The sequence below is a fragment of the Cololabis saira genome, chromosome 13 (genome assembly GCF_033807715.1).
Source record: "Cololabis saira isolate AMF1-May2022 chromosome 13, fColSai1.1, whole genome shotgun sequence".
NCBI classification, from domain to species: domain Eukaryota; kingdom Metazoa; phylum Chordata; class Actinopteri; order Beloniformes; family Belonidae; genus Cololabis; species Cololabis saira.
Window position 1 is genome coordinate 27,174,227 of NC_084599.1, and position 27,563 is coordinate 27,201,789.

The 27,563-nt window shown below is 40.7% G+C and overlaps 1 protein-coding gene across 1 annotated transcript in view; it reads left to right on the top strand.

Annotated features, from left to right (window-relative positions):
• The window catches only part of nr5a2 (nuclear receptor subfamily 5, group A, member 2), a 68,397-nt gene that overhangs the window by 31,257 nt on the left and 9,577 nt on the right, over positions 1-27,563 (top strand). Inside the window, exons 5-6 of the mRNA XM_061738489.1 lie at positions 7,039-7,158; positions 10,391-10,538. Of these exons, the coding sequence (XP_061594473.1) occupies positions 7,039-7,158; positions 10,391-10,538 (268 nt within the window). The remainder of the gene's footprint in view (positions 1-7,038; positions 7,159-10,390; positions 10,539-27,563) is intronic.

The window sequence follows — 27,563 nt, forward strand, 5'->3', positions numbered from 1 at the left end:
AAGGTCAGCCTCCAGAGTCTGTTAATGCAGTCACCGTGGGAACCGATCAATCTCAATGCCTCAGCAATATCGATCCGATGTAGGGCTGAACACACACACACACGCACGCACGCACGCACGCACACACACACACACACACACACACACACACACACACACACAGACACACATTATTGTCTAATTGTCTGTACACTCATACGATGCAGTATTCACTCACCCTCATGACGCTGCTCTTGCTCTCAGTTTAACACACATTGAGTACATACAGTATACAGCGAAACACATGCATGTTAATGCCTTTTTTAATGCTTCCAGATCAGAAGAAGTTATAGATAACTGTCACCCTAACAAGAAGAGGTTCAACAGGAACATGAGCACCTTTTACAGAATCTGAATTTGTAAACACAATGAATCACAGCATATTGAAGTTATCTAAATAGTTGTTCCATATAATGTGTCATCACATACGTGCTCAATAGTGAATAAAGTTCTCTGTTATATGGAACCATAACAGACCCTTCTAGCATTCAATGGCTCCCTGGTTACACATATTGAAAAAACACATAAAAGTAAGGTATCTGACTAGGAAAGAATGCCTTGAGAATAAATTGGACTGCTTTGGAGCTTACAGATCTTCTAGTCAGTATTTCTGAGTCAGTTTGGGAGTGAGGGTAAACTTTAGGATTTTGATGCACTTAGTTAATTCATAAGTCTTGTGACCAGATTCAGCTACGTCTTTAAAACATAAATGACAAAGTCTTTGCATTTTCGTCTAAGTCACATGTTATTCTTGAGAGCAATTTTCTTGTACTCGCTTTTCCCATATGAGCTCTGGGCAAAGTGATGCAGGTCTTCAGGTCTGAGTGATGTCCACAGTTACCTCTTCACTGATGTACCAGCTATGATTTCTCTGCACAAAGTCCCCCTCTGGCTGATTTGGACATTTCCACTCTTTCATAAATCTTGCCTGGATGATATCTACAATATTTCAGGGACACAGATACTCAGAAAGAGCATGCATGAAAAAGGCTCACATTTCCTGTCTCTGCTGTTTCTGTTTTCACCATCGAGTGGGTCTGTGAAAAGCCTGAAAAACTACACAAGCCCCTGCACTTGTTTGTGTTTTACCAAACAAATATTAATTTAACATATTTTGTACTCTTCACGAGGGGATTTCTGTGCTTTCTGTTGATTATTATTTGTTTGATGCTAATATAAGTCAACTCTTCCACCATAAAAATCCTTTTCCTTGAAGCTGGAGTGCAACATTTCTGCAGAAATAATGCCTGCTGTGTCTTGGGTGATAGTTTTTTTTTTTTCTGAGCTCACAGATGGTCTTTGGCATCTCAGTGGCTGCTAAGAGACATAATAACAGTCTAGGATTTCTGTGTTCTCAGCTGGAGATAAACCCACAGGCATTCTCCACTACCTGAGCCGGAGGATTAGAAATACATGCAACCAACAAACAGGTGCCAGAAACGTAAAATGCTGATAAGCATTCACACAACACATGAGTTGTACTTTTCATTAAGATTGTTTTGCGTAACTAAAGGGGAAATTTCCACAATTATGCGCTCATTTTGTTGTCAGAAACTCATTTGCAGCAATGTCGTTTTTTTGGGAGAGAACAAGCACCATGTTCATGTGCGTCAACAAGAACAGATCCTGGATGCTTTGTTCCTTAACTTAATCTGCAGCCAGACAATATCAGTTTCACTGAAGCTGGTTGCTCAGTACATTATCAGCAGTATTATCATTCCTCTCTTTAGCGTGCAGCCGCCTCAACTGGCAACAACACCTGTCACCTGCTCACTTTCCCAGCATTCTTATCAGCCCAGCAGCCAGAGGACTGACGTCCGAATGGACTGTGCACTATGATAAGTGAGGCACGGTTTTGTTGAAGTAGGGACCCAGAATACTGTTTTCTTTGTTTTTTTCTCAATTCTCATCAGCCTTTGCAGAGGTTGCAGAGGAGGAGTTTGGAACATGGTCACCTCTCCTCCACCTCTCACTTCCTAGCAGGTCACATAGTTGGGGCATCCTGGGAATTTTGTCACTCAGTGTGTTCTTTTTATTCCTGATGGATACGACTCTATTTGCGGCTTGTGACGTTGTAGCTTTCGTAAATGATTTGCGGATGGATTTGAGAGTAATACGCCACCTCATTTCACAGGAAAACAAGACGCTGCCTTGATTTGCAGAAAAGAAAACACAGTAAATTTTTTAAGAGAATTCGTCTCCCCTGTTAAGTCTTTTTTTTCCAAAATGAATTAAATGTTAACCACTCCAGGATATGTGATACATTGCTGGCCAATTAATTTGAATGACAAAAAAAAAAAAAATCATCAAAATGTTATTGTGGGCCATGGTACCGCCACGCTGAGACTCCTCAATTAAATTAATGAACTAAACTGGAAACGAGCTACAGTACGCTGACAAGCACAGCATAATTAAGTGTTTGCAGCGCTGAGAACAACAGGAGCTGTTCTAGGTAAATTAATGCCCGTTCCCAGGTGAATACAGGGTCTGTTTGGCTCAAGGCGAACAGATGCCATGACAGGGACCGCACCAAAGGTTGGCTGCTTGAGATGCGCGTGCATTGATGTGAGCTTCAAATCTCACCTGTAGTATTCTGAGACGGCATTGATTCCCATCCAGCAGAGAGAGCGAGGCAGAGATGGAGAGAGAGAGAGTGGAAAGATGGAAGCACAGCTTTTGTTTATGTTCGAGACGTCTGAGGCCGATTAACGCATGTTCTGTGTTTGTGTGTGTTCTCTCCCCCCTGCATAAAAAAACATGACTCCCTCCATTCATTAAGGCGCCACAGAAGGAGATTCCATTAATCTGTTCATTAGGCTACATCAAAAATGGAACTACTTATTAAAATCAGATCCAGCTGTGTACTCTCGTTAAAGACCACCATATCGTATGAATCTTAACAATGTTTGTGGCACTGGACCAAAACCCGGCCACAAGAAAGTTGGGGGAGTTGGGGGGTTCGGATACACTGACTCACCATACCATGATAATTGCTGTGCTCTTTGCAGGGGGCTATGAATAAACATTACTTTTGTCAGCAAGTATCTGAATGCACTATTTCCAATTAATTTACATGTGCACAGATATTGAGGGAGTATGTGCTTTTAATGATGTTTTATTTTATCAATTTCCCTCAAGTGTTTTCTCATTCTCTCACTGCCTGTCTGCCAGTTCCATTCCCCCTCTCAACCGGGCTCTCCTTCGTTTTATACCCCTGTCTCTGGAAAATCCCATTAATCTCAGCCAGTGGTTTTGAACAAAAGCTATGGGCTAAGCGATTGATCCGGGCATTGATCCCACTCGCCTGAACGATCATAAAGGTGTTAAATTGGTTTCTTGGAGGATATGTATTTTTCATCGCTGGCTGCTGCAAGTAAAAGTTCCTGCTTGGAATTTTTCACTTTTTTTTTTTTATTTTTAAATAAAGCCAAAAATGGCTGAGGATATTTAAATATTAATATATCACGCCTTGAAAAGTATAGCCCTAAATGTGGATTTTGAGGGCAGTTTGAAGCAATTTCTGGGGAGCGTGTTTTCTGCATGAGCTTGAACCTCAGCAGCTAAATCCTTGTAATGAGATTTGCCTCATCCAAGGACAGGTAGGAGCTGGGGGTGTTTCTCTAAGTCTTGCAGCAAAAGCATGGGGCTCTTTCATTTATGTTGCTGTAAATAATTTCTTGAATTTATATTATATTCTTTAGCTACAATGTAGTACACCACAGTACAATAATGAGTTTCTTTAGCATCAGATAATGCCCAGTTGAGCCTGTGCCTCCAGTAAAGGTGAAAACTGAAAAATAAGACAGGCCTCAACATTAATGTTCATTGACCCACACATTTTTAATATGAGATTAGTTATTAGTGTCTTGGTCATTTTAAATCAAATTTGGAGGAGAGAAATGCAAATGAAAGAAGGAAGAAGGTTGTTTTTGATTTGTTTAGCTTAGTATTTTATCTTTTTCATTGTGACTCAACATTGCAGGAAACAGTTTGGAACAGCCTTTTATCTATATTTTCCATAAATGTGAGATCAGTATCAAACATGGTCATGAATCACCACTTTTATTGCTTTTGTAAAGTTCCATCACACTTCCCATCTGAACTTTGTCGTGTCACATCCTGGAAGAAATCAAACAGACAAAAGTTTTGATTAGCTACCGTAATCAGACAGTGTCTTGTGACAGACATGAAAGTATAACGTTTTGCTTTCATGAAAACACTTGTGGTCATTGATTCCCTGTCAGAGTTTATACTGGTTTAGCGAGCGGGCAGGCCGTGTTGTAAGATCAGACGCTGTGACCGCTGCTCTTTTGACAGAGCAAAGGAAGAGCTTGTCAGGGAAACTGCTCGTGTCATTGGTACTTAAAAGGTCAGCGAAGTGTACACCAACCCCCGATCCGCCCTCACGCCTGTCTGTCTGTCTGTCACCAGTCCACTTCTTCCAAGCGGGTGTCCCCTGCCCTTGTCTAGGCTGCTATCACCCATCGTCTTCCCCTCTGAGCTGCCCCCCTTTGATGGCCCGGGCCTCTTGTCAGAGAGGTGCTTCCAGACAGGCAGAGTGAGGACGAGCCTTTGATGAGGACCCCGACACTTGCCAACACCAGTGACACGCAGCGGAGCCCTTTGAAGAGCTCGGGCTTTAAATGTACCCGTCCACACACAGTAACCCTCCCACATACACATGCATCACGCGTGCTTCCAGCATCCTCAGATGGAGAGATGAAGAAAATTGGATCAAGGATCAGTATAGAAAGTCCCTCTTTTGACTGCCATCCGTGCCCTGTGATGGTTTTAATGAAGGCATTTGAATTTTGCTTTCGTCTTGTGCTTGAGTCACAAAAAAAATAGATTTAAGAGTGAGGAAAAGTGACAAAAAGAGTCCACGATGCTGTGAGGAATGGTAGAAAAGGTCAAAGCAGTTTTGTGGTACATTATTTCCTCTTTTTGTTTCTATTCTACAAACCTGATTTAAAAAAAAGCAAGCTATGAATCCCACCACGATGTGTTGTTACTTGCACTATTATGTTTCATTCAACTTCAGGTGCGATGGTCACGACAAAAGGACGCCAAATAATTAAGCTGCTGGGTCAGGAAATGTCTTCACATCTCAAAAACCGAAACCCAGCTTTGGATTATGTAGTGGTCTAAAATAAACCCAAACTCCTCTCCACCTTGTTAAACCGACAATAATACGCTCATTTATTTTCTTGAAAGGACAGCGTCTGCTACAGCATTCAGAAGTGATTTTGAAAGGCTAAAAGGGTCAATTCAAAGCTTTATTATCTTTTTAAACATAAATCACAGGGAACAATCATAATGAAAAACCCTAACAGAGGCTTTCCAAGTGTTTTTCTCATACAATGTTAAACTAAAAACTGGCCCAAAACAACCAGAGCGTTCATATCTTCCAGCTGCGTGTGTTGTCTCTTGTTATGTCTATTGGGAAGGTGAATAGTCGTCGTTTAAATCCAGCCATAAATCCAGAGACAAAACAATTGTAATAAACAAAAACCAGACATCAAGCTTGGCCCCATTCATAGCCTTTTTACAACAGGTAAATAAAGTGTCTGACGTTTGTTAGAGCGGCAACGGTTGTTGACATCAAATGAGTACCTAAGGTCATTTAAATTCAACAAATGGGATGATAAAAAAAGACATTCCTTTCAGGTGTCTTCACACTGCACCTGCCTGTGTCACAAAGTTACAACATCGATCCACATTCTTCAATCACAGACAGTTCTCACACACTCAGAGATGTGAGGCACAACACATCAGCACGCTCACAATATTCCCAATAATGCTACAAAGACCACAATGTTTTCTTCATGGGGAAGATGGAGGGGGGGGGGGCAAGAATCTCTCATGCATTTTCCTCATTCCTCTCCGCTCAATGTTGCCTTTTTTTCAGGGTCTGACTATGTGGGGTAATGATTTACGCGCTCGGGCATGGGAAGATACTGGTGTTACAATGGAAGGGGTTGTTTTGGGCCACAAACCCACCGTTTCACCTATCTCATCTTCCCTGAGTTCACCTGGCAGATCCCTGGGAGCCAGCGGCTGGCATTCGGGACATCAGAAAAAAACTCACCACTTAATCATTATCACCCGTGGAATCACTCAGAAACTCCCGGCAATAGGCAAACAGACAAGCGTGGCGACATTGTTAAAGCCGACACGTAGCAAAGCGCTTAACTGATGGTGATGATAACTGGAAAGAAGTTCACATGAGAAAGCCTCAGAGTGAATACAGAGGACTTTTGAGCTTTGTGTAAGGTGTCGAAAAAAAAACATGTGCCTAATCAATAGCGATTGACCTGTGAGCGAGCGTACCTTGCACCCAGCTGCCTTTGATATTCACAAGCTGCTAAGACTGGCATAGTGCCCCGGCTTTATGTTCCAAGGGGGGCTTTGCACTATACATGGATTTTTTTTTTTTTTTAAGTAAGCCTTCATTTCTGAGTGACAGCATCCTGTTTTACCAGAATTTAAAAAAGTTTAATTCATCAAATAGAGTCAATTTGATGCTGATGCAAGGAAAAATGAACAGTTTTAATAGTTTTGAACTTGCATCACATTTAGAAACGATCAAAGGACAGATGGAGAATGCAGGTGATGCAACAACGTCACATTTTTGTAAAGCCTTACCTGACGGGCCATGTCCAGATGCTTAAATCTTTAAAACACAGCAACTTCCTTTTTCAGACATTAAATGTTTAACATATGTTATTTTTGGTATTTTTACCAAACCCCACATGCAGAAACAGATAATTAATTATGGAGACTGTGTGAAACCTATCTACGTCAACTTCCACGGATTAAAAAAAAAGTCGTGATACACAATAAGAGGAGCAGTGACAGACATACAATCTGCAGTGATGACAGGTTTGTTACTGTGGATATGACATTCAGTCACACTAGCAGGCGGTGTTGTTACAGCTGTATGGAAGAGGAAAGACAAACAGATGACCTGAGGTTTTTTTTTTATGTATCTCTTCCTAGGTGGATGATCAGATGAAGCTGTTGCAGAACTGCTGGAGTGAACTTCTCATCCTCGACCACGTTTTCCGGCAGGTGGTGCATGCGAAGGAGGGCTCCATCCTGTTGGTCACAGGCCAGCAGGTGAGTTAGTGAAAACTTCTAGCGACCTCAACCGTTTCATTTTTTTTTTTTCCCTCTTAAATCCTGCCGCCCACTCATCTTGCGCTGTCTGCAAAACCTCCACATCGCTTGAAGCTTTATTGATTCCACTGCCACACAGGAGTCACCGCTTCATTAAAAATATATTATAGATATGGACTAATGTCCCCACATTAATGTGTTTTCCTTCATGCTTAAAGACTCTGACAGCAAATAAATAAAGGCTTCAGATAGGTATGCTGTAGCACTGTGAGTGGGTGGACAGATAATAAATGTGGCTAAATGTGCTATTGTGTTTCGCTGGTGTCTTTGAGGAAGTTGGTGGGAGCGGATGCCTGAGGCCCTAACAGGAGCCTTCAGTGTTTCAGGGTGCTGTGTGTTGATTTCTGATTCATACACACAAACCCAAAGCAAAGAGAGATTTCCTTCAGCATGCAACCATGGTTATAAACTCAACTCAGGGATGCAGGTATGCACACAAGAAAAAAAATCTTTGTGAATATGCCTCTGACCCATCACATGGCTGTCAGTGAGACGAGAAGCCATAAATTATAGATTGTCTTGCTATCCAAAGCATTGCTTTTTAACAAAATGCTTTACAACAGATGCTGGCTGGCATAAATATTAGAGAAAGCGCTGCATGTAGGGGAGTCCTTTTTAATTCCATGATTCTGAATGAAGAGTGGGTAGGTGTTTAGTGGGAGCAGTACTACTTTAAATGCTACGTTCAAAACACAAAGTATGTATATGTTTATATTATAATAAATGAGGACAAAGATGTGCCCTGGCGTGAGAGAAGAGTTGGAGAATAGGATTACATGGTACAGAAAACAAAAATGGAGAGGAGGCAGGAAAAAGAGAGAAAGAAGTAGAGTAAGGTTAAAAAAGGAAAGGCAAAGGAGTCAAGGGAGGGTGAGGAGCAGATGATGAGAGGGATAGCGAGCGATTTAGTTTGAAGAGGAGGAGGGCTGATAGTCAGGGGACGCGCAGGTCAGCGGTTTCGTTTGCATACTTTGCTTAATGAACAGCTGGTGTTGAGGAGTGTGTCCGTGTGCGTAAATGTATGCATGTGGCTCTGCGTCAGTGTGTGTGAGAGACTCTAAAACACTTCATTATCTCCTATTATTCTCTGCCTGGCCAGGGGTGACAGCGCAGCGATAATAGCAGGGATATGCAGACCACAGTTCCTGCATCACCCTGAGCAAATGCTGCGCAAACACACGCAAACAAAGAAGGTTCGGCCCAACAAACACTGTACCTTTAACTGTAATGTACACCACTTATTGTCTGTGTGAAGCTGTAGAGCGTTTTAAGTCAAGAGTCAGGGGGAGAATAATATTAGATACAAATATATGTGTGCATTTGAGAAAACATGTGACTTTTCGAGAGTATTTTTCTTCACATAGAGAATTTTGACAGATATTTATTCCAGTTTGCTTTGAAGCAGTCTGGCTCTTTGCGTCTGCAGGTCAATGCGCTGCACTCATACACACATTTGAAAAGAAAGCCACCGAAGCAGCAAATTAACTGCTACAGCTTGTCATTTGCTTTCTCCCTTGCCCTTTCTCTTGTCCTGATGTTCGCCCCTCCTTGCTTGCAAATTCCTGTCTTTTCTTGTATGTTCTTCTCTTGGTGCATGTTGTCATGTCACCAGCATCAGAAAGAGGTGGCCATGAGTGCTTGCTCCTTTTTTCGTGTCATAGGATCAAACACGCAGTGCAACTTGTACAAATGTGTGCAAAAACATCAAATGACAAAAATTGCACTGATCTCTTGAATGATTAAGCAAGGTCTCGCTGTTTGGCAGCCAGTTTCATTATAAATCCTGATATTTTGAAAGCACAACCTACTGATGTGGAGTGCATGAAATTTAAATGAAAGAGAGGGGGAAAAAAGAGACATCCCTATGTCAGTCAAATGACTTTTGTGCTTTCAGACAAGTTAGATGTTTGATCTTTTTCTTTCTTTATCACATCCAACTAAACTCACTTCCACAGCCGCTTCTTAACGTTCAGCCAGGATCATTCATCATATACACCACAGGTTTAAAACGTGAAGGTTTATTCATATAATCACCCTCTATGTCTCTCCAGAAAGAGTAATAAAGTAGTATTGATTGATTTATTGATACACAAGTCATCAAAGTCAGAGTTAGTGCTAAGTCTGCTATAGTGACATTATAGCATTTTCCCCCCCCTCTCTTTTTACTTCAGGCGAGGTAATAACCCAAGGCATCACCATCAACAGTCCAATCCTTCAATGAACTTATTTCATGCACAGTTGATTTTATGTAAATTGATTGACACCTTGGACGGCGGGCAGGCAGTGTCTGCTTTCCACGGGGTCATAATTCTTTTCGTCTCATAGGTGGTAAGAAAGAAAAAGGGAGGGACAAAGGAGTTTAAACAAAGACTTGTAAGGCAAAAGCATGAGGAAGTCAAAGAAGAGGACCCAGTAGGTGAAATCCAATTGCAGGGTCAATAATTACTTAGTTTTAACCCTTGTCTCTTTGAGCAACTTGAAAAAAAGATGAAGAAAGGGGTTTCCAATCATCTTATTTACACAATAAATAAACTCCAAACCCCGGGGCTAGTTTTAATTGCAAATGTGAGCTCAGTGGGACTCTCTTCCTCTCTGAGCTTTAGGAATTGCGCACGCCAACATCTACCTTCCCCTGGAAATCCTTGCTCAGTCAATTATGGTAATGAATCGTCAATAAATATAAAAATTTAATATGGTCCTGCTTACGCTGAGTGGCAGCTAAGGACTTGCCTCCCAGACAAATGTGCTGCGGCTGCAGATCTGAAGTGCATCTAAGAACGGGGTGTGCGTTTTTGCATGTTTGAATGGATGAGCTCCATCAAATGATACAGATTATTTGACTGGATAATCTATCTATATTGTTGTTATTATTTTTTGTAATATATTTATCATGTGTCACAAGTAGGTCAATTTACATGCTCCTGCTGTATATTTGCAAATCATGTTGTCACTATAAACTGCCACATGAAACATAAAAAGAAAATAAAACAAATATATACACACAGACTGCTTCACATGTCCCAGCATTTTAATATTATTACACTGAGATGCTGCACAAGCTGCCAACATCTGGTTGGTGAATCCACACATAATACTGTACTTAAAAAAAATGTTTTGTGTCAATTCCAATGTTGCTTTTGTCCTAAGTTCCTTCCCTCCCTGCTCATTCCAGGTGGACTATGCAGTGATTGCTTCCCAGGCAGGAGCCACCCTCAACAATCTGTTGAGCCATGCCCAAGAGATGGTAGCCAAACTACGCTCCCTGCAGCTGGACCAGCGGGAGTTCGTCTGCCTCAAGTTCCTGGTCCTCTTCAGCCTGGGTGAGTTTTGGAAAAGTGTGTGTATGTCTGTGTGTTGCGGTGAGACAGTGGTCTCTGCTTCCGAGGAAGGGCTGGTATTATCAGTTTTCTTCTATCACCTGCAACACTTAGATGGGTGGAATGGATAGCAATAAAAAAAAAAAAACTTTGGTTGTTGTCACTGATTTGTGAAGGAAACTGCAAAGGGCTTCAGGGATATTGGAAAATGTAGGAAAGAGAGACCAGTGATTTGGAGGAAAAAGCAAGGAAGTGAGGAAGGAATGGTCCTCTTAATACATTACTAAGGCAGGATACACATGAATGCAATATTTTAACGCTTTATGTTTGGAAATGTGGTTGCAAATAGTCACAAGATCAGTTAAGCAATTTATCGTTGATTGAGAAAAGTGAACAAAAAAGAAACAAATGTCAAAATTCCACCACAAACATTCTATTAAAGCCAAAAACCCTTTTCAATTCAGCTATGTGCAAAATCCCCCCAATCAAATAAGAAGCAAGAGTATTAAAACCACATGTGCATGCTGGGTTATACAAATCCAGATAAGATGTAGTTTGTGTCAGTGCTCTGCACAGTGCTCCGCAGCCTCGTCAAGGATGAGTATAAGGTGTAGATAAATGGAATTATTTTCATGTTTTACCAAGAGACGTTCACCACAGACAGGTTTGCTCTTTAAATATTAGCCTCACTCGTATTAAACTCTCACTGGCACAGAAGAAAATCTCTCACCTGATCATCCGCTGCATCTTCAGCTTTGTGGTTCATAAAATACTTTTGAAGGAGGAGGTCAATATGAACTGTGTGCATGGAAAATTAATATTGACATTTTGCATTATTGGAATGTAGTTGTTGCTCTTCTGGTGCAGAATGTTTTAAAGCAGGAGCTGAAGAAGCATCAATTCACAATCCATGAATCATGATGAGTTGCGAATGAATGGATATCAACTAGAACAATTAACTGAAAACCTTGTGTAAAAAAAAGGGTAAATAAGAACTGAGTCCTGGGGATGAATGGATAGATGGATACATGGATGGATAACACCTTCCATTTTCTTTGGTTTATGGGAACTGATGGGGAAGCAAAGGGTCCAAGAGGAGTTTTAGATTTTCTCTGCGAGACTGAGCTTTAGGGCTTCGGAAAGGAAAGAAGGAATTCGGAGGGGAAAAGGGTGGAAGGAAGGTATGTAAAAGGGAAGATAGGTTAAGGATGAAGCGAGAGACGTTGGGAACTGAAGAATTTTATGATGGATGGGTGGGAGAGTTGAGCCTGGGAGGAGAGAAACAGCATTGGATTTAGGAGAAAAAGAAGAAGAGGGATAACTATCAAGGTACCGATTTCTGACTCTTTCATGATAAGTCGTCAACAAATGGCTTCTGAGGAACACATACACGAGCACAGTCTCACAAGAAAGTATTGAATAAGTGCCTCTGTCCATAGTTCCAACTTCTAGCGCTATCACCATGTCAAACAGAGATGGCTGGGTTTCAGTTTCCCAGCTGTTTTGCACAGACTGAGTGCAATTTGAAATGTTTTTTTGAGCCACAAAAATGTGGTATAGTTAAAATTTTCAATGATGTTTGACAGTTTGACAAAATGCAAAACAGTTAGATTTTTATATGGCAGATGTCAGAATGTAATCATTATGGAGACCATTCTGGTTTATAGCATAGAGGAACAGTTTATCAGTCATTCGTATGAAACTGCATTGAAGATAAAGGCTCAACTATTTTTTATTTATTTAATACATGTCACATTGCTGAAGCCAATAATAAGGTAGTTTCACACAGCCAGGCCTTTCTGTGGCACTTTAAGCACCAGAAGTGTGTATATGATACACTTTCCTCATCCTCAGCCTCCACTGTCTTCACATGAGTGTAATTCACAAGGGCCAAGCCTTTAGCGATTTGCCTCCTCTGAAAAAAAAAACAAAAAAGCTCTAATGAACAGGAGATGCATGTGTGTGTGATTAGATGGGATTAATGTTTGTATTGGTGGAATTTGAAAAGAAAGCAAGCAGAATGGGGTGGATTGCAGACAGACATTGGAATGTGGACGACCACATGCATGCATTTGTTTCTTTTTCTTAAATTTTATTGTTGAGCAGGGATCTTTTTTTGAGCTCAGCATGTAAATAATTTGGCAGAAGTATCATCCATAATGAAAGGGCCACCTGAGGGATGTGTATCGCCCCCGGCAGTGCCTGCTCTCCGGTGCTGTCCAGGCTTCCCGCAAAAGAAAGCTGACGCGGGTGCAGCGGAGGTGGCAGAGGGGGTATGAGTTGAGGAGATGCTGTTGGTGGGATTAAGAAAAGGGGATGCTCTTCAGGAAACTAAAGCCAGGGAATTTAGAAATAATGTGGTTAATATCACATACGGCTTATCAGTGATTCGCATGTGAGCAACTTTGAGATGGATGGGAAGCATATGCCTGTTGATACATGAGAGTTTCCTCCGGGGAGTAAAGGTGCAAAATGTGAGTAACAGTAGGAGAACAGTTGCATATGCATGCATTTGTGTGTCTGCGTAGACACCCAGCTGTTCCCTAAGCAGCGCCAGTTAACACAGACTGAAGTGAAATGAGGCATGAGAGCAGCTCTGCACTAATGACTGAACTGAAAGATCAGACGCTCCCTCTTTATTAGCTTCATTTAATCATTCACATTGGTCGCTGCTCTCTTCAATAGGAAAACTGATTTATTGAACCTGGCATGGTACTGTAAAGTACTGTTTGCTGTACTTCACTCCTATTGCTTTATTATAGGCTTATTATGGTGTTAGAAAATCATTATCATTCTGAGGAACGTAGATGTGCCCTCTGTCCCAGCTGTTTTTGTCGTTCTTTTACACCTTTATCTTTCATACTACTGCTATGATCTGTCCCACTGTGTCTTACTTCATAAAAATCATATGTACTGTAGATTATATAGATAGAGTTGTCCGAAATTAAGAACCTGCACAGACGGACTGATCAGCAGAGAGTGACACATTAAAAAAAGAACATTTTATACTTTAATCCATTGATATTCATTGGCTTTTGTTGCTTTTGCTTTAAAGTCTGAAAATAAACATGAACTGAATTCTACAAATAAGCCTTTAAATTATGTTTAATAATAATTCTCAACACGAACAACCAGATGAAGAACAAGGCCAAATTATTTATTAGAATATACAAAGTATGCATATATATATATATATATATATATATATATATATATATATATATATATATATATATATATATATATATATATATATATATATATATATATATATATATATATATATATATATATATATATATATATATATATATATATATATATATATATATATATATATATATATATGTATATATATATATATTTATTGAATTATTTTTTGCTTCTGGACATAATACAAACATGGGGGGGGGGATGTTAAAATAATAATAAAATAAAATATTTTTCAGATGCATTTAACATAACTGAAACTATAATACATGCCCAGTTTCACAAAATCATTCAATACTTAAAGTCCATACAGCTTGGGATTTCCCACGAGACTCATGGAAGTACTTCAGTTTAATATTATCTTTTATTTCTCAATGTTCCTCTCTGCCTGGCTCACTTTCTCTTTCATTTATTTCCTTTGTTTGTTTGTGTCTTGATTATCTTTGCCATCTTCTCTGTCTATCTACAACGTCCTCTCTCTCCGTCTCTCTTCCTGCGGGTGGATGATCAGTCACTAACCCCCTGCCAGAGGAGCTTTTAGTTAAGCCAGTTGTCAATAAAAGCAGGGATGTAGATGTCAGCCCAGCTGAGAGGAGACACTCGTCATGATCTGTGAGTGTTTGTTTTCAGAGTTAGACATCCCTCTTTAGTTTATTGCTTTATTCTATTCCAGTCTATCTCTCGCTGTGTGTGCGCTGTCACTCTTTCCTTGTCTCCAGTGAAAGCTTTTAACCTCTATCAAGGAGGAAATGATCACTTTGTGATCATCGATCTCCTAACTGTTTATAATTGTGAGAGCAATGATTGTACTGTAAGTCTTGGGCATTGACCAACAAACAGTCAAGACTTTGAGGGCTCCCAGGTCAGAGTTCAGTAAAGGATTACTCCAAGTCGTTCAGTGTGAGAACTCTGTTAATGAGCCTTTGATTTCCTTTTAAAAGGTGTAAAGACCTAACAGAAAGATTGACAAGTTGGTGATAAAACATCGCCTGGGTTAGGAAGAGGTCACAAGTGAATTCTGGCTCAGATAAGTGATTTGAAGATTCTCTTATTTCACGTTAGGGAGAATTACCTCAACTCCTTACTACACGTTCTGTTTTATCTAGAATGCAGCTGGCAAGTTTTAAGTTGTGGATAAAATTCATTTTATTTTGTAAAGTGTTGTGTTTTTTTAACTGAATATTCGTTCTGCATTTTCATTTCTGCAAACTTGTACGGACGCACAGCTGCTGCATCACAGAAAGTTTCAATAAAACAGACGCCCCTGATGGAGGTCAGAGAGTGTTCAGGCAGCAACCAGGTCGCCCAGCGCGGTGGGTCAGACGCCGTCAGGTGTAATTGGGTGGGACGGCTGCTGCCAGGCCTCGTCAGCCCTGAGTCGAGCCAGCGTACCTGCAGGGGCGTAAATGGTCCCAGCGGAGAGGGGAGAAATCTGGGCACAGCTTTAAATGATGTCCCGTAGCAGGAACAAAGTCAGTGAAAAGTGGATGTCGGTAGTGTGGAGAATTCTAAATTGTGCTAGATTTTTTTTCTTTTTCTTTTTTTTTTTTTTTTACAGGGTAATTAAAAAAATAAATAATTACACTTGCAATAGATTCACTTTACTGGCTTAGGGTCTGTCACTGACTTAGATGTCTTCCTTTTCCTTGCCTTTCTTTATCTTTGTATTACTTTCCATTACTCAAATAAGAGAGAAAATTAAAGTGAGTCAGGAAAATCTTCATTCATACAACATCATGGAACTAAAAGAAATCAAAATATCTTTAAAAGTAATGATAAAAAGTGTTCAGGCAGAGTTTGATCTGATGGTACGAGTCTGAAATCACAAACAGTTGCAGAGGTTGAATGTTGAGTCTTTGTTTCTGGTGCTGGTTTAGAAAGCAGGCAAAGATACAAAGTGTCCATTGAGGTTCATGTTTCCATAACTGCTGATCAGCTGGACCTGATTCTGATATCTAACTGCAGCTGATACATTTGATCAGGAAATAATCACATGTACTCTTTTCCACTAAATATAAAAGCTAAATGTTGATGAGTGTTAGTTGGTGTTTATCCATTGAGATCAGAAAATGAGTTGAGCTGTTCATTCATAAAAAAATTAATAATAATATTAATAATTAACTCTTAAAAAAGGCAGTAATTCAAGAGCTGCCTCAGAACCACATTACCTGTCTGTCAAGCGATTAGTCTGTTTCTGAGGTTGGAATTTATCGACATCCACTCATCAGTCGTGCCCCCCCCACCCCACCCATGCACACATCCCCCACCTACTCTCCATCCCTCTTCATCCATCCTGCCCTCCGCATTGTCTCTTGTCTCATCGCTCTACCCTTGCTCCCTATTTTTCTCCACATCCATCTTTGTACGCATTGATCTATCACAGCTCTATCACCACATCCACCTCCACTCATCCACATTTGTCTTAACTCTCCTCTTTATCTTTTTTCCTCACACCTCAACTTTTTCCTCCATCCCCTGGTAGTTAAAAAAAATGTCCTAATATTAGCCAGGTAAAAGACATGAGCTGTTTTCAAGGTAAAACAAACATGATATAATTGAGAGTTAAAATCATCTGAAGCTAAATCTTGGAATAAGTTATGATTTTGATCACACATTAATTAATAAAAGTTAGTGTTCAATGAAAATAAGTCATAGATAATTAAAAATTAAACTGCCATAAAAAACTAGGGCTTTTTTCCCCATCTTATGTTATTGCGTTAACCCTTTTTTAAATTAACAGTCAACTCCTCTCTTCTCAAACCACATACTGATACATATCTCATTAAGATGTCAAGCATGTCATGTTTGGAAAATGGTGCTAACAAAGATACATAAAAGGACAGCTATCTTTTTGTTGTTGTTGGTATTTTTATTAATTTATTAATTTAGTTTAACTGCAAGGTCAGTCACCAATCTGCTGATGACAACACAAACACAGCAAATGTGATTAACCTTGATGAAAACGGATACATCTTCTTTTTTCCTCTTCCTTTATCATCTCGTCTCCCTACTCAATGAGATGCAGAAAAAGAAGAAGAGAAAGAAGAAGAAGAAGAAAAGATTTAATTCCCAGGCAGGTTAGCTCTAATTAAGCAAGAGCTGTGTTTGCTTACAATCAATGCCCTGATCCCCGGCCGGTGCCCCCTCTTCTCACGCCGCCAATAAGCCTGGCAAATATCCATTTCCTGTAAAGGACTTAATCATTTAGAATACGTTCGGGGATTGATTAACATCAAGAGGTAGTGGCGGTTCAATACTCTGCTTCATAGAGACGCATGTAGGGGCCAAATAATGGAGCATATAACCTGCATTTAATTAAGCCGTGACACTTTACAACTTAATAGGGACATTGCAGCATAATAAGGATTTACTTTTTCTCTGTGCAACCCAAGCTTTCCTGCTGGGATGCAAGTCAACAGAATGGAGTCTCGTGAGTACTCTCGACTTGATCGATACACAAATAAAGAATAGTGAGCGTGTGTGTGCATTTTTAGGCCCTCGGCCTTCAGGAAACCTTGAACCCAAGCTGTGTCTTTGTGGCTTGAAGATGGAACAAACAAACAAAAAAGAAAAATATGTCAAGAACATCCAGTTTTACCAGAAAAAGGCTATAAATGACTAATAAAATATAATGAGGTGAACTTTACTCCAAGTAACAGTCATTAATCAAATAAACTACTTTATACCCTCAAACAACACCATAAATGACTTATCTTTGGAAAAAGAGCATAGCCGAGCATCTCTCAAGACTGTTAGGAGGAACAGTTAATTGTTTACAGCACAGTTGTTGAGTGTAGCATGTTGTGGGGATAAATGTGGGTTCATTCTGAGGACTAGTATTACATCTAGAGTGTATTAAAGGATTACATATTGTGGAAATTAGTTTGCTTATTATGATGAGTTGCTGTGAAGCTCAACAGTGGTATGCAGTACGATGGTTTTTAGCAGTCCTCAGAAAGAAACAGACCTTTCGTGTCAAAGACGTGTCCAGGGAGGGATGAGATGCACGTCAAATTCACCATGACACCTTACGCCTGTACCCACAAAACTTGAATTTAAATTTGAGTCAGAGATTTCCTAGGTAGATTGGCATTATAATTTTATTCAAGGATCTTTTTCCTCGCTAATTCGTGATCTGTCTGCGATTTGAATTGTGCACAATTATTTGCCCTTTCCTCCCAATAGCAGCAAGTATGTCGATGCTATGACCGATTAAATGGAAAACACTAAAGTGGTGATTACAGGAGACCTAAGATGCCGTGTACCGAGTGGCTGCATGCGGTGCTTTTTCATCACTCTGTTTTGAAGTTCAGTGCAGTAAAAGCAAGAGCTGATTGAAAACTATAGGACTCCCATCAAACTAATTTTATTTGACATCTATGCTTTTTTACTTTAGGTATCAATCTGATACATGAAGCAAACACACACGCACACACACAGGCAAAGTTGTTGAAACTTCATCCCCAACGCATCCACACACAGCTAATAGTGAAAGAGATTTCCAACTTTTCTTTAATTTTCTATAATTTCATCAGGAGTAGGTGACCGTCTTACTCAAAGTCATTTACCTAATCCATCCTTTTTCCTGTCAGTTTTATCTTAAGAAAGCAAACATGGTGAGCTGTCAGCTCCTGATGCAACATGCCAACTTGTAGGGAACTCCATGTAATGAGGCTTTCTAAAAGGCTTTCAGACTTTATCATGTTAATAAAAGCTCCAGGTACCTGGCCTACCACATATTACCTGGCAAAACTGCTGTCTGTTGTCTTGCATATCTCGCACTTGCAGCGAGATGTGGTGGCAACAGGCGTATTTTTGACCACCTTTAAGTATCTGTCAGTGTAAATTATGGTTTCTTGATGGATTTCAACATATTGTCACGCAATCATCATTCAAATGCCTTTACTCCGTTTTTAGGTTGTATTCCTCTCCTGTGATATATATGGTAATTATTTTGACACAGTTTCAAACGAGAGCAGTTACTGATGGAGTCACTGCCTGTCCGTGACCAATATGAACCTCACTGTAATCACATAGGACCTCTTCTGCGTTATGTTGCGATGAACAAGTTGTGCATTGATATAAAGTCAAAATAAGACACACACTGTGTGGCACTTGTGCAAAAAAAAGAAAAATTAAAGCTGCAAGCAGCGATGAACGGGCCCTCGCGCGTGCAATTTTCCCCAATAAAGGTCAAGGACTCAAAACCGAGTCCGATGGCACCACCCACGACTCTTTATGTCAAACCATTCAAAAGTTATTGCAGAAAATAGGAACTATCACATATCGACCAATCAGAAGAAGGGCTAATTCAGGCCAATGAAGGTCAAGTACTCAATACCGAGTCTGATGACACCACCCACATGTCTTTATCACAACCCGTTCAAAGGTTATGGCAGGGAATAGGAACTATCACATATCGACCAATCAGAAGGAGGGGCGGGGCTAATTTGCACCAATTATGTTCAAGGACTCAAAACCGAGTCAGATGACACCACCCACGACTCTCTATGTCAAACCATTCAAAGGTTATGGCAGAAAATAGAGACTATCAAATATCATCATTTTTTTTTCTTTTCATAGTTCCTTTTCATGGATTAATTATGTATTTTTGATTTAAATTTAAAGCAAATTGGAGTACTTTGGACTGAAGTGAATTAGAAGTCCAGTTAATATTTAACTTGAGCAGCAGTTTGTATTCGCCTACACTCTTCTCCATTCTTCTTTTCAGTCCCACCTACTCGTTCTTGGTCTGTTTAAAGGAGTTAAATAGTGTGAGCATCCTAACATACTGTAGGACCTATTAAAAGAACTATTAAAGTTACTAGCAAGGTGACGAGCCGTGGTGTGTCTAACTAAAAACCAAAAATGTTTTACATACGAAACATATTTTGTTAACTTAATCACACTTTCAGTGCCCTCTATCAGCAATGTTTGCTGTAATCTCTCTAGAAATTGAAATACCCAGTTAGACTGGCAAATTGTGCTCCACATCCACCTGGTTTGTTTACTTCTATCTAAATGTGATTATTGCTGGTTGGTAGCAGCAAGATTTAATCCGCTTCAAATCACTGTCCTAGGACATACAGTATCCCCAACACTGCTCCTTTCCATCGATACGCTCATTAACCCCACCACTAGTAGACAAATGCTCCAGTAAAAGTTCCCCCCCCTTTTCCCCTTTCTCTAACCCCCTTGCCTCTTCCTCAGCTCTTCTTGCACTCCCATGCGGGGTGATTTAAAGCACAGAGGCTATGGAAAAACTGTTGCCCTCCATCTCTTCCTCCTCCCTTCCTTTCATTCTCGCTCTCCCTTGGTCTTATTACAGGCTGTCAGTTTATTATAAAACATTAGGAAAGCAGAGGGACACTTGCAGTTACTGTCCTATCGATCGGCAGGGATAGATTCTGTGATTTAGAGTCAGCCTCTGTTCACGACCTACACTTTCCCGGTCTCCTATTAAGGCACCAGCACTTTGCTTTGGCTATTGATGTCTCAACATTAACAGTTAAGCTACTACAGAAAATCAGTGTCCAACTTTTATCACCAGCTGCATAACGCAGAGGACCAGCTTGTACTTGGCAGTCGAAAGGAAATACGAATATTTCATCTGGTGACTTTGGCGATATGAACACTGGGCTGAAAAGACACTTGGATGTGAGGATGGACAGGTCGGGGAGCTTCTATCTTAAATTCATGCAACTTTTTGAATCATTCTGAGTGCCACAAAAAAAAAATCCTCCTACAGGACTGAATGGAAAATACAAACAAACAAACTAATCAGTGATTCTTAAAATCTACTTTGGTTGTTGTGGCACTGGATACATGAACCTGAAACTTTTGTCTTGTCCACCTCATTTCTTTGTTAATAAACATATTTGCTAGCATTTGTCTGAAATAAATTTCTTACAAAAAAATAGAAGAAATCTTGAAAACCGATCCGTACATTTGGGAAATGTCAACGTAGGTCATCAATCTTTGAGATTTGTGAAGTTTAGTCTGTAAAGTTTATTTAAATAATCTCCTGCCCATGTCATTAGATCAGCTGATGCATGACTGAATGATGATGAATGATGATGATGATGTTCTTGATGCAGTGCATGTCTGAGGGATCAAAGATCACAGGTGCCCAGTTTAAGCTTAGATTCCTTGAAATGATATATTGTGCACTGTGGAGGGGAAAACATGATAATCTTTTTCAGATCTGTGTTTACTTGTTTTTATGTCTCATCTGACTCATCTGACTTTTTTATGCATCGTTTTATGCATCAACTGGACATTCTCTGTGGATCTTTCCTTTTCAGGGTCTTTTAGTAGATGCTACCATTGAGTCAAATAATCCTCACAATCACCTGCTGACTTAGCAAATTGTATCTGCAGGAATGTATGTACATTCACAAATGAAATTAAGTTGATGAGACTAAATAAACACCACACACGATCTTAAATTGTGAGGCGTCAACTAATCCCTGTTGTTTTTACAACATTACCTCGACAGGATCATTTCTATTTCATAGTTCATCCATAGTTGGCTGTTTTCTGTCAGACAGTGTTGTAGTGATACTTCGTGACAGTAAAATCTGCTTGCGTGTAGATTTGATAAAAATCTAACTTCATATTTTGCAACATCTTTATCAAACCCAGCACCACCTGCATAAATGCACCGCTGCCCCTTGGAGCCCACTGAAACTCACTGAAACTCTAACCATTTATGGGTTAAAGCACATAAGAAAAGTAAAGAATTGCAAGTCAAAGTAAAAATTGTGATGGAAGGGCAATGACTGTGTAAAATGTTTTGCACAATAAGTCCCTAAATAATAAACACTGGTCAGAGGTGGAAAGTGGAGGTCATGCTGTAGGAACATGGAGGAAAATGTAAAATTCAAAATTTAAGCTACATGTGTGAAAGTATTTAAAATGTATATTACTAAATTTAGTGCCATGGACCTACCTGGCGATTTGTGATTCTGTGAGGAGATTAATTGGTTTGCGTTGACTATACTGCAGTGAATTAAAAGTCAAAGTGAATATATGAATGACTCCTGCCACAACACCCCACCCCACCCTGTTTTCTTTTTTTTTCTTTTCACATAGTCCCAACTTTTTCTGATTTGGGCTTGAAACTATCGATTGCCTGAATCACCAACACCGCGCAGCCAGCCATCCATCACAGGCATCAAGCCGGATGTGTGTGTTGTATTAGAGAATTTAAACCCAGGTAGGGTGGATCCAGAGCGGCTCAGACTTTTCAAACATTTATGAGTGGCTACCGAGCAGCAGTATGGCAACCCTTCTGGGACAAACAGCCCCCGGTTCTGTGCTCTCAGTCCAGATCAATGGAACTCAAGTTCATTACACACACTTTTCAGCTGGACAGCGGCAACTGCTCCCCCTCCAATGATCATCAAACTGCCCACCGCTGGGGCTGCATTACACCTACTTGTTTACGTGACTGCATATATAGGGGAAGGGGTGTAAGTACTGATGTGCATTTCTGCGTGTGTGTGTGTGTGTGTGTGTGAACAAGGGATGCTCCCAGTGGGCAGAGCTTGAGGTTATCATTATGTACCGGTTGGTCCGCTGCAATGCTAATGTTAATACATTCTCAATGGCTGCAGCTCGGGTCCCAACGCTGTGCATGCAGGGCTGCTACTCCTCTCCAATTAAAAACTGAGAGATATCTATTTGTGGTAGGGAGGACAAACCTGGGCTGTGTGAGGCCCTGTGGAGAACACACTCACATCAGTCAAGGAAAGCAAACACAGACAACAAATTGTGCATGTATTTGACCACTGCTGAAAATCCCACTCTTGATTAGTGGGATTTCTCTCCAAAATATCATACATGTGGTTCGATTAACTTTGTGGCAAAAGAACAATCAGTAGCAACTGTCCACGAATGAAGTGCATTTGAGGGAAATAGTAGTTGGAAATAAAAGTAACCGTCAAACACGGTTCTGGAAGTTTGGTATATAATGTGTTTTACGAGTTGTTGGGTGCATTTAGTGCCCTTATTTACACAAAAGCACACAAGTGGAGGAGCTGCCTATGTCCCTCTCCAACAATCACTATTATTTCTTGGTTCATTTTATAGATTACATACATGTGCATCCAGTAAGTAGACAGACCATAAAATCCAGGCTAAATGATAGTGACTTGGCCTTTAAATCTTTCAGCGAGCTGCAGGTCAAATGTTCACTATTACAAATAATACAATCAGATGGTGCCCCAGCTTTGTCAATCATTTGTAAAGTCGTAAAAGCCCTTCATTCCTTCAGTCAGTTACCTAGCAGAACCTCAGATTGTAATTTCTGCATCTGTCGTCACAGAGAAATCTTTATGGCAAGACATTTATGGCTGCTGTAGCTCAAGATGTGTCATCGGTGTTACTCATTGGATGGTAATTACTCCGCGCAATATGTAAAAGGAACAGAGGCACGGTTGTAATGATTAAACAAGATAAAAACCATGACAAGCTGACCCATTTGAAAAGACCTAATGCACAGTGAGGATACTGACACAGATATGTCACTTTGGTCAAAAAATGCTAACTAACTTCATCTTAGTTACCTCATCTTGCTGGTGACACGTGGCTGACTTTAAATGTCACATGTGTTTGAATTGCTGCTTGAAGAAATGCTGACTGGATTGGGGGTAAAAATAATCCTCCTCACTGGCCGACCAGTCTGATTTTACAAATGGAGCTCACTGGCATGATAGAACTGCTCGGCATGTGGATTGTCAGTCATTGTGTCCCTGTGTGATTATGTATAGTGCAGAGGTATGTGCTCAAACTGCGGTAAGCTATCTGGTCAGGTGGCTGCTACAAGATCGGCCACCCTTTGCTCTTTGGGCTTCTTTGTGTGTGCATACGCGTGTGTGTGTGTGTGTGTGTGTGTGTGTGTGCCTTTGCACAATGTGGTTACAAGATACCCCTGGCAGAGCAGAAAACAGCAGAGCTTTAAGGTGAATATCGCGTGCATGCTGTGGTGTGTGCAGCGTGTGGATGCATGTAACCGGAGACCGTGATTAAATGTTTTAAAGAACAGATGATCCAACAGTTGCCGTCTCTTGTTCCTCAGCCCTTTTCTCTCTGTCTCTCCCCACCCACCCTACTCCCTCACTCATGAACCGCCACAGCTCTTTTCTTGTCTTCATTCTTATCCTGAAGGATATTTTAAGCAACAAAGCTCTGAGAGTCCACTGTGTTAAATGCAAAGATTCACACACTCTGAGGGAAGCCAATTCTTGGCATTAAAGAAGAAAAAAAAAAGAATTGCAGGGCAGTTTTTAAATACTTGGTTTAAACATAGCAACATCATAGAACACCCACATTATATACACACACATATCATTTCAAAATAATGCAGCGCAATGTAAAAGAGTGTTGCTGAACTAAGTCAGGCATTTGTCATGTCAAAAACTCTTGACCTACGTGAACTGCTTTACAGCATGAGGCTGTGCTTTGGTGCCACCTGGCATCCAGAGCTGTCCACAGCTACTGGGGGCATCAGGCTGCAGATTTATACACTGCTGAGATTTATAAATGACAGATGCACAACATTAGTCATTCATCTTGCAATGGAGAGTATATTGAATCTCAAATTAGTCACTGTGGTCACAGTCACTGAATCACAAAATCTCAGTTATGTTGGACAGAATTCACTTAAAAGAAGAAAATATTATGATCAGGCATTCTGTTGGAGGAAGTGAGTTTCCTGGAGAATATACCATCCTGCAGGTCCTCTAGGACAGAGATTCCCAACTAGTGGGTCGTGGACCCGTTCTGAGTGGGCTGTGGTGCTTTCCCGCAGGCAAAAGTAAAGCTACATATTTTTGAGTCTTTCTAGAACTACTTCTCAGTTGTTGCACCGTTTTGAACATTTTCCACCATTTGAGTTGCGGCTTGTCATCAGGGGAGGATCTCAAAGCAGGACCGGTTGAAAGCCACTGCTCTAGGAAGTCCTACATGTTCATGATTTTGAGGATTGTCTTCTGATTTTCCCCCTTTTTTGTCATTTTGGAATTTTTTCTTTGAGAGTAACATGTAGTGCGTACTAGAACGTACAAAGACCACACAAGAAAAACTGAAGAATGTCAGTATTTCCCCTGTAAAGCAGATGAAACTGGAAGCATAGCAAGACACCTTTGACCTCATAAACCTTTGATGATGTCTTTTTTTTCTTTCAGTTCAACATGCGCGTTCAAAATTTCAAATTTCCTCACATTTCCCCTACTTGTGCAATTGAATGAACAGTATTCAGCATATTGGACACAATAAGTAGAAATCCAGTTCACAAAATCAAGTCCATCTACAATAGGTGGTCGGCAAACTAGTCTAGTATTGCTTCAGAATAAATTAAACTCCAACGTGCACGGTACTAAGAGTCTAAAGTAACTCATGGGTGTGTGTGTGTGTAGTTGTGTGTGTGTAGTTGTGTGTGTGTGTGTGTGTGTGTCTATGAGCGAACCTACAGAGTACAAAAGAAACGCAATAAAAGTGTGTAAAATATGTGGCACAGTATTTCTTTACTCAGCACTCTACTTGCTGGCTTCCATCATCAAATGAGAATGGTGCAAAAGAAGGATGGAGGGAAGTAGATGTAAAATAGGGGTGAGAATAGGAGTGAGAGACAGAGAGGGGGGGAAACTGACGCTATGGATTAACTGTCCTTCATGCTGAAAATATACATCCCCGGGCGCTTGGTGCTGAATTATTAATTCAAATTTGTCAGAGAAAGAATGAGAGAAATCTATTGACGGGGACACGGGCCCTTTAATGGTCTCATTAAAGGGGAGGCTTCCCACACTGCACACCTTCTGTGCTGCTGCAGGAGTTTTCAGGGCAGTGGAGGGTTGTAGGGGGGGTACTTGACCCCCCAATGATTTTCTGTCACTTTATCATAAACAAGAAAGGCTGACATGCCCCTCCACTCCCTTGCACCCTCCGAGCACCACCAAAACAAACCCTGTGTGTAATTAGCCAACGGGTGCAAAAGTGCGCTGAATGTAAACGAGGCTCGCATGCATGTATTGATACGGGCAGACAGAGACGGTAACAACACACACACATTACGAGCACCCGCTTGAACTGTTACTGACAGGTACAAATGAAACACAAGGTAGAGTCAAGGAGAGCCCGAAGAGCAACCTCAGAGGTAGCCGTATTGATTTCTAATTCATTACAATTCGATAGGACTTTACATTTCAGTGCTCCTGATCATTTCCTCAGATTCCACCAAAGACGGTGACTTTTCATCTTTATCGCTGTCCATTACATTTGAAGCCGCTGGTCAGGAGTTGGTGTCATTAACGGCACGCATGGCCGGGAGCCGTTTGAGTGGGTGGGAGTTGGGTGGAGGGGGTTCAATCCAGACAGCATTAGGACGGTGGGAGAGAGCGGAAGCAGGCGGGGGCATCGTTCCAGCCGAGCCCTGCTCATTGAAAGGCTTTTGGTTCCACCTCCAGGGGGGCTAAAGCAGGGGGCAACAAGACGTGGAGGGGGGGAGGACTGGAGGGACCACAGAGGGCTAAGCACTGGCTTCATTGCTGATTCAAGTTTCTCAGTATCCCTTTGGCAAATGGATTTTCATAATGCTGAGACAATGGGATTTTTCTCATAGCAATATGAGGGTTTTATTTATTTATTTATTTTTAACTCAAGTAAATCTGCAGCATGTCAGAAATGCAAGTAAGGATTATTTTCCTTGTTGGCAATTTATATTTCAACTTAATGATTTATCTAAAGTGATTCAACCAAGTGATGAACTCCAAGCAAAATAAGATATTTATAGATATACCTCAAAGTATACCCTCATCAATAAGTCATACTGAAAAAACGTAAATACATATCATCTCGTGTCAAAAAGTCTTTACTGTTTATTCCCACAGATATTAACATCCGTGGCTGTGCCCGTCCGTCTGTTGAAGTCCTCACTAAAGCGACTGCATACAGGACCAGCTAATTCAGGGCGTAAATTCTCTTTCCCCCTCACCTCAAGATAAATCCCCAGCACCTTCCAGCCAGCATAGGCAATGAGAGAGGCTTGGATCCTTCCTGCTCCGAGCGCCTTTTCTCTTGTTTATTTTATTAGACCTAAGGCACATTTCTCTCCTTCTCAATGTCTCTCAACATCTCTGCGCCGCTCCGCTGAGCCTGCCGACCCATCCTTGGGCGACAGAACTCAAGCAGCCGCTACCTGTTTAGCTTAACAACAATGGCGATGTTGTCGGCGAAGGTTTAAATCTGACTTAATATATCCCCAACTGGACACCCTGCATAATTCTCTTTCATAGCTGCATGGCGTTTGGCCCCTTGAGAGGCTAAAAGGACGGCTTGATGGGTCGGTGGGAAAATTGAGCCTTAATGCTTTATTCTGGCATGCTGGCAACAGCCCATTGCCATTGATGGCCTGTTTCCAGGAGCTGGGAGACCCTTGTTATCATGCATTGGTTGCAAAGAGGATATTTGGCCTCTGGACACTGGGCGCTATGTTAGCTTGAGGGCATTTTGCTACAGCATGCAACTGCATGCGAGTGAAATTACGGTCAATGTTTAAAGAAGTCTACTGCTCAGAGCTCAAAGTTTAGGGGAGTCCAGGCAATTTCATTTGATTAGACACTAAGTAAACTGATGCCTGAATAGTATTACATCATAACTATTTCTGTGAAAGCCAACTTTCCGATACCTTTTAATTTATATAATATTGTTATATTGGCCCCATAATCAGCCTTAAAACATTTGAAGGTGAAATATTGGACAAGTGGATGTTTTCAAAATAATTGTGTTTGAAAATGTTTCCAAAATAATGTCCTGTTT